Source organism: Osmerus mordax, chromosome 7 (assembly GCF_038355195.1).
Source record: "Osmerus mordax isolate fOsmMor3 chromosome 7, fOsmMor3.pri, whole genome shotgun sequence".
NCBI classification, from domain to species: domain Eukaryota; kingdom Metazoa; phylum Chordata; class Actinopteri; order Osmeriformes; family Osmeridae; genus Osmerus; species Osmerus mordax.
In genome coordinates, this window is record NC_090056.1 from 7,017,419 (window position 1) to 7,025,807 (window position 8,389).

Genomic DNA, 8,389 nt, shown 5'->3' on the forward strand with positions numbered 1-8,389 from the left:
TCTCCTCTCCTCTCCTCCCTCTCCTCTCCTCTCCTCTCCTCCCTCTCCTCCCTCCCCTCTCCTCTCCTCTCCCTCCCTCCCTCCCCTCCCCTCTCCTCTCCTCTCCTCCCTCTCCTCTCCTCTCCTCTCCTCCCTCTCCTCCCTCCCCTCTCCTCTCCGCTCTCACAGAAACCCCCACATGGTTCTGAACATTGACCTGGCCCCCACCATCCTGGACATCGCTGGGGTGGACACTCCTTTTGACATGGATGGCAAGTCCATCCTCAAACTGCTGGATACAGACCGGGCCTTCAACAGGTACACACACACACACATACACAAGATGCAGCATTGGATTAGCTAAAGGACAGGGGGGCAGAGGAGAGGAGAGGAGAGGAAAGGAGAGGAAAGGAAACAAAGGGAAAGGATAGGACAGGAGATCAACAAATAGCGAGTCCAGACTGGATCAATATCTCATATTTGTTCAGCTGGCCCATGGAAGGTCAGAGCACTCAGGGAAGAAACCAATTTATTTCCCTCTGTTTCTTATTATTTTCATCTTCCCCTGTTTCAACACAAACTCTCCCCTTTGATACAGAGTACCTAAAGAGTGGTATCGATCATATCCAATCACAGAGTACCCATTCTTCTGCTGAAGCAATAAGGCTAAAGCCATTTCTTCAAACAAAGACCTCGAACTACAAATACGTGGAAAGACTAAAAATTAGACCAAGAAACCTTGCTCAGTGACTGAAAGGGAATGTAGAAACCATGTTATACCGTCCCACTGCACACTGTAAAAGGATTGAACCTGTTCTTCTCCCACCAAGGTTCCAGGTGAACAAGAAGGGCAAGGTTTGGAGGGATTCCTTCCTGGTGGAGCGAGGGTGAGTGTCCTATCTGTCTCTCTCATCTTCATCGCTGTGGGATCAAACAACTGGCAGCCCTGCCTGCCGCTCACACCGGACTGGGATTGGTCTGTCGTCAACAGGAAGTTCTTCCATAAGAGAGATGATGGAAAGGAAGTGGCACAGGAGGAGAACTTCCTGCCCAAGTATCAGCGTGTGAAAGACCTGTGTCAGAGAACCGAGTACCAGACGCCCTGCGAACAGCTAGGACAGGTACACACACACACACTTGTGAGCACAAGCTCTCCCCGCGCACACAGACACACATGCACAGACACACACACACACACAAGCAAGCTGCTGAGAGATGCTCAGTAATCCCAACTCACCTTCCGGTTGTGTGTGTGTTTTAGAAGTGGCAGTGTGTGGAGGACTCTACAGGGAAGCTGAGGCTGTTTAAGTGTAAGGGGGTGGTGAGGGGGGTGTCCAGAGGCGTGGTCAAGGGCATGGCCAACCTGCCGCTGGGGCGGGTCCCGAGCACAGCCAGCATCAAGTCTCAGCTCTACCGACGAATCACAGAGCCTGACGACTGTAACTGTGGCGGCCCCCCCAGCCTCCCTGGACTACGCATCAACTCCTTCAAGAAGAAGTTCCTCACCAAGAAGAGTAAGTAGAGCATTGGACCTCTCTCTGTCTCTCTGTCTCTCTCTCTGTGTCTCTGTCTCTCTGTGTCTCTCTGTCTCTCTGTGTCTCTCTCTCTCCGTGTCTCTCTCTGTCTCTCCGTGTCTCTCTCTGTCTCTCTGTCTCTCCGTGTCTCTCTCTGTCTCTCTGTCTCTCCGTGTCTCTCTCTCTGTGTCTCTCTCTCTCTGTCTTCATCTCTTACACACACTGTCCTATCTATTTGACCTCAGGCAGTTTTCCTCTTTGCTCTCATGTTGTGGTGTGATGTGAGGCTGCCACCTAGTGGACCTGAAGGGAGTGCAGGTGGTGTGTTCTGAAGCTGTCTAACCCTCTACTGTTTTCACCCACCCTCCTCCTCTCTCCTCTTCCCCCTTTAACCTCCTCCTCTTCCTCCCTCCTCCTCCTCCCATCTCAGAGATGAAGTCCATGAAGAGCTACTCCAGGAACCGCTTCAGTCGCTCTGTCTCCATGGAGATGGGCGGAGACCTGTTTGCTGTCGACCTGGAGGATGGCTACCAGCCTGTTCCCCGCGGCAACCTGAGCGAGGGCGGGGCAGTGACCCATGGGCCAATCCAGGTGGAGGATGAGGCCAGTGGAATGGGAGGAGTCACCACACAGCCCAAGACCAGTGAGAGTCTGGAGGTGCCCTCATCCATCAAGGTCACTCACAGGTAAGTGTCTCTGCACCCTAGTGTGTGTGTGTTTGTGTGTGTGTGTGTGTGTGTGTGTGTGTGTGTGGTGAGAGCATGTACTCTGTTCCCTAGAAAAGCAGATTAAGGGAGGGAAGCCATTCCGCGAGGAGATCATGTGATACTCTAGCTGGGTGGGTTGGCCAACACAGGGATGAGGGGGGTAGGTAGGGTTAGGGCATGTGTGTGCTAATGGACAGTGTTTGCGTTGCAGGTGTGCCATCCTGGCCAACGACTCAGTCAAGTGTGACACGGGGGTGTATAAGTCTCTTCAGGCATGGAAGGACCACAAGCTGCACATCGACCATGAGGTCAGAAACACATCAGGTCCACATCACAACCACATCTGAACCGCATCCAAACCAACTCCCTCCCCTCCTCCTTAACAGCCTCTCAGCTGCTCCCCACCTCCTCCTCCCATTCTCCCTCTGCCACATAACTTTACCTCAATTCTGCAGCTCCTTACTTTACACTGTATGCATTTGTGTGTGTGTGTGCATCAGATTGAGACCCTTCAGACAAAGATCAAGAACCTGCGTGAGGTCAGAGGTCACCTGAAGAAGGCTCGTCCTGGAGAGTGTGACTGCAACCGCTACATGTATGTTAGCGCCACCTGGTCCCCACCTCGACACACACCCCTCCTGGGTAAACTGCTCTGACAGAGATGATCTGTGTGTGTGTGTGTCTGCGTTTCAGATACAAGTCTAAATACAAGAGTAAGCTGAGACACAAAAGTGGCAACATCCACCCATTCAGGTAGGACACGGTCTTTGTACTGTGTGTCTTTCATGGCCATGGAGGAAGGGAGCTGTACGTGATATGTGTGTGTGTGTGTGTGTGTGTGTGTGTGTGTGTGTGTGTGTGTGTGTGTGTGTGTGTGTGTGTGTGTGTGTGTAGAAAGGGCCAGGAGAAGGATAAGAAGGCGTGGCTGATGAAGGAGCAGAAGAGGAGGAAGAAGATGAGGAAGCTGCTGAAGCGTCTGAAGAACAACGACACGTGCAGCATGCCTGGCCTCACCTGCTTCACACATGACAACCAGCACTGGCAGACCGCTCCCTTCTGGACCAGTGAGACACACACACACACACAGACTCACACACATCATTGAATTATACCTCGGTAACCATGGTTGTGTTTTCATTGAACGTGTGTGTGTGTGTGTGCGTGTCCAGTGGGGCCGTTCTGTGCCTGCACCAGTGCCAACAACAACACCTACTGGTGTCTCAGAACCATCAACGAGACCCACAACTTCCTGTTCTGTGAGTTTGCCACTGGATTCCTGGAATACTTTGACCTCAACATTGACCCCTACCAGGTAAGTGTTTTCACACACATACACACACAATGAAATACAACACATTACCGTTGCATATTTTATTCATTTAGCAGATGCTTTACATAGATATGCAAATTGTCCATACAGAAAGTACAGCAGAAAACCACAAACACACACCATACATTCACCTCATTACAGACCACAGAACACAGCTTTTCTGTGTCAACTTGAATCATTAGTAATAATTATGTCTGTTCTGTGTGTGGTGTGTGTGTGTGTGTGTTTGTGTGTGTGTAGCTGATGAATGCTGTGAACACACTGGACCGTCATGTTCTGAATGAGCTCCACGTGCAGCTGATGGAGCTGCGGGCCTGTAAGGGCCACAAGCAGTGTAACCCCCGCACACGCAGCCTGGAGCTGGGTGAGGAACACACAAACACTCACACACACACTCACACACACACACACACACACACACTCACACACACACACTCACACACACTCACACACTCACACTCCAGTTTTGCAGGTCACCATGACATGGCGGAGAGAGTCCTTATCCTTAAGGTCTTCATCCTCCTGCTCATCTTCTGCAGATCCCAGTAATGCCCTGTATCCCTCCCCTGCTCCTCCCTAGTGTGTGTGTGTGTGTGTGTTTGTGTGTGTGTGTGTCTGTGTGTATATTTTAACCACCTCTGTTGTGTCTTCTCCAGGAGGGAGAGAGCGTGGCAGCTTTGATGAATACAGGTATCCCACCTCACTGACAAACACACATTTACACAAAACCCATTGAAAGTGCTTTTTAAAATCCTATTTTCATTTGATAGGATTCTCTCTCTCTCTCTCCACACACACACACTTACACATGCACACACGCACACAGACTCATAAGTCTACCTCTGTCTATCACGCACACACCGTCTATGTCACAGCTTGACCGGTTCAGTTCCTGTGGCGTCACACTGAATGGGCTTGTGTGGTGTTCTGCTTTGTGCCTTTTCTGCCTTTGGTGCATCTTGCATGACTCAGTGTTGGAGATCTGAACACTGCCTGTCTGCCTGCCTATCCCACTCAATAAGGTTGAATAGGATTGATGGTTGCTAGGCTGGTCAAGGCTGGGCTAGGCTGGGCTGGGCTAGGCTGGGCTGGGCTGGGCTGGGCTAGGCTGGGCTTGGCAAGGCTGGTTCTGGCTGAGCTTGATAACACCCTGTCTTGTTGTCGCCTATTGTGCATCAGGCAGTTTCAGCGGAAAAAGTGGCCTAAAGTGAAGCGGCCTTCTTCCTCTCGATCGCTGTGAGTTTGGAATCCATTCCGCTCGTCATGATGCCACTCGCATTAATCCTCGGTTCTCTTTTCTTTCGTTTCAGTCTTCTGTTATTTTTTTCTTTCCCATACTTTTGTTGCCAGCTTAGGTCTGAGTCATTCTGCCAACAGTCTGGACAGGAAATAACCATGTCTGCCTGTCTGCATGTCTCCCTGTCTGCCTGTCTGCCTGTCTGCATGTCTCCCTGTCTGCTTGTCTGCCTGCCTGCATGTCTCTTTGACCCCTGACTAACCCCTAACTCTCATCTGCCTGTTCAGTAATCTCATTTCAGCTCCCCTCCACCAGAGGTCAGGGTGTCTGTCTGCTGTCTGATCTCACCATCAACCCATTCAAACACTCTCATGACTGACACTGCCTGACACAGACACCAGGACTGTCACATGATGATGTACAGCACATTGGGTTGACATTTGTGTGTGTGTGTCTCCTCAGAGGACAGATCTGGGAGGGATGGGAAGGATAAGGACCAGAAGGGAGGGGCTCCGTCTGTCTGGGCGGGGCTTGAAGGGGAGCTGGAGGAGGAGTCAGATGCCCAGAGCTCCACCCTCAGCTTGGAGGATTGGTCACACTTCTCTTCTGCTGTCCATAACATGGTGGTACTGCTAGGCAACATGCCCCACCGTCACCACGGAAACCGTCTTCCAGGAGGAGACCACACGTCAGCATCACCAATTGACCAATCAGCTTCAGCCATCGACCAGACCACTCGGACCACGCCCTCTTCACTGCTGAGGAGGGCAAACTCTGGAGCCCTAGAGGACACGCTGGGGCTGACAGGACACCCCCCCTCTCCACACTCCTCCTCCTCTTCATCCTCCCCCACCACCTCTCCCTCCTCCACCTCCTCCTTTACCCCTCGCCCCTCACCTTCCTCCTCCTCATCCCCCCTCTCGCTCTCTGATGAAGAAGGTAGCGCCAACTGGGGTAGGTTTCTGAGGGAGGAGGAGGAAGAGGGGGAAGAGGATGGTTTGAGACAACCAGACATGTGGAGAGACTGGCTACAGAGACAGAGGCAGGCTCACTGTGACTGCAGTGATTTCGACCCTTAGAAGCCCTCAGCAGCGTCTGTCCAACAGCCTGTCTGTCTGCCCTCTATCTGCCCCTTACATGGTTCTCTGCCCCCCCCCCCCCTCTCCCCCCCATCCACTGACTGGATCAGAACTCCTTCTCCCCCCCCCACCCCATTCCTCCAGAAGGAGACCTTTTAAATTAGGTTTTAGTTTGAATATTCATGTGATACGTAAGACCCTTAGGGGGGCTTGGTAACAGACAGATGTGTTTGTATTGTGGATGTGTGTTGTTGACTTGATTCCATCCTACTATCTCCCGTACCCCCACAGTGAGCTTCAGTGGATGTGGCACATTGCTTTCCCCCCATACTCTGTGCTACTAATTCAAGTCTGAAAACAGATTAGCTAACAGACACACACACACATACTCACAGAGTGCCATCTTTTCTTAGTTTCATGATGTTTTGTTTTGAATGAGAAGCCAGATACTTTGGATGTGTTTGATGTGAATCTATTAGGATGTCACTTCCTTAGTTGGTTTAGGTTTGTTATTAATTTCTACCTGAGTGTTTGGCATCCAGATGTTGAACAAGACCTTTGACTAATGTCATTTGTAAAGCAACCACCAGCTCCTGGCTTTATGTTACACGCCCACCAGGCATTTATCTGACCTAATAGTTTTGGTCTGAACCACAAACCTGACTGGGACTCACAACTCCACCCAGCCTGCATCATGTAAGCAAGTTTATCATCAAGCGCGCCCTATCCACCTGTTCCTATGGTTACCACTGATATGCCTGCTGCCACTAATGGGCTGTCTGGAGTTCCCGCTTGTCACCCATCTGCCAGTAGAGAGGAAGCGAGGGTGTGCTGGGTTTGATTGGGGACTTTGGCCAGGGCTGATCCCGTCAGGTAGGAGGGAAGGCTGGGAGCCTGCCCCTGACCTGCACCCCTGCCCACCCTGGAGGATGCAGCAGCACTGAAGAACCAAATCTAACAACCCTCTCTCTCTCTCTCTCTTTAACACAGCTGTTACTAGTCACTTTGTGTTCGCTATACATGGTGCTATCGCAGTCTCCACATATATATGATAAATTGCTGTACGTATTTGAATGTATGTTTTACAATTAATGTAAATGTTTTAAATCTATTTTATAATAGCCAGAAGAGGGGTGACCAACCTAACACGCTGAGCTGTGATAACTCTGTTCTAGTCCAATCAGAGAGCAGATTCACCCTGACCTACCCTCCTCCAAATCCCTTTTCCCTGTTGAGACAAGAACCAACCAGAGGACTGGAGCACTTTGACAGGGACTACTGTACACAAACGAAGAAAAGACAGATGGTTTTATCCTAACAATGCCTTGTACAGTTACATAGATTTATCAGACATATATTTTGGTCTCCCTCAGTTTACCAGTGACCCGTTGCTAGTGGGTGTTAGTTTGTGAATAAAGTGTTGAATGCAAAGTTGTCACAGTTTGTGTCAAATCAATGTCACTTTCTGTCAGATGTGATATTATTTTATTGATGTAATAAACTCAGAGCAAGGTCAGCAATGTCCGCTAGTGTGGGACTAGGCTGGGTGTCAGGGACTAGGCTGGGTGTCAGGGACTATGCTGGGTTACAGGGACTAGGCTGGGTTCAAGGGACTAGGCTGGGTGTCAGTGGCTATGCTGGGTTACAGGGACTAGGCTGGATTACAGGGACTATGCTGGATTACAGGGACTATGCTGGGTTACAGGGACTATGCTGGGTTACAGGGACTAGGCTGGGTGTCAGGGACTAGGCTGTGTGGCAGTGACTAGATGAAGCTGTTTTATAAGAATTGGAGTTGATAAAGCATTCATAATCAAAAGACTCTTGCTATCAGCACACCCTCATGATAAGCATGTGCCCACAATAAGAATATCCTCAAGATGGGGATTCAATATGAATCATATTCAAAGGATAGCAGTTGCACAAAGATAGTCTTTATTATTATTCAGGCCAGGATCAGAAACTCAATCTAAGGATTGAGAAGACCCCAAAGTTTCATCAATTAGTTTGAAGATATCCAGGTCTTCAGTAATAAGGATCTCTACGTCAGGCACGTCAAAGCAGAGGAAGCTTTCCTGAGAATAACGATGCAAAATCGGGCATGAATAGAAGAATTTGCTGAGGATTTGGCGTTGCAAAGCATATTATCGTTCATTTGCATTCAGTTCTTACATCATTGAGATTTGGTCCATTGTAGAAACGGGTAAACAGGTGTTCCAGTTCTTTCCGGATGGCTGGAGGGTAAAAGAGGATTGATTACCTGCGCTTCAACAATCTCTCAAAACACTCACTGTTTTCCGAATAAATACTAACCCTGAAGTGGCACAGAGGTATTTGGCACCAAACCGGCATGGTGTCTAGACCCTGAAGGAACAGACTTCTTCTTGGCTGGCTGGCGGACACAGGTCTTCACAGGGGTTGAACACCAGGAGGGAACGGTGCGTCTAAATGTACTGCCATAGTCCCCTAGACCAGCAGTCTGTATTGTAGGAAAAATATGTAGTTGTGAACAATGCGTCCTCTAAGAACACTTTAAGTTACTC

General features: G+C 49.9%; 1 protein-coding gene across 2 annotated transcripts; it reads left to right on the top strand.

The window, feature by feature from the left end:
* Positions 1–168: 168 nt before the first annotated feature.
* LOC136946229 (extracellular sulfatase Sulf-2-like) lies at positions 169–7,280 on the top strand (the record flags this gene model as incomplete). 2 transcript variants are annotated; one of them, XM_067240508.1, is given in 13 exon segments in its annotated part: positions 169–297; positions 810–866; positions 971–1,100; positions 1,241–1,493; positions 1,924–2,179; positions 2,412–2,508; positions 2,701–2,795; positions 2,894–2,953; positions 3,095–3,264; positions 3,370–3,512; positions 3,771–3,894; positions 4,187–4,220; positions 5,230–7,280. In XM_067240508.1, coding segments are annotated over 13 exon segments (1,579 nt in total), but the record flags the coding sequence as incomplete, so codon positions are not given.
* Between the last annotated feature and the right edge of the window lie 1,109 nt (positions 7,281–8,389).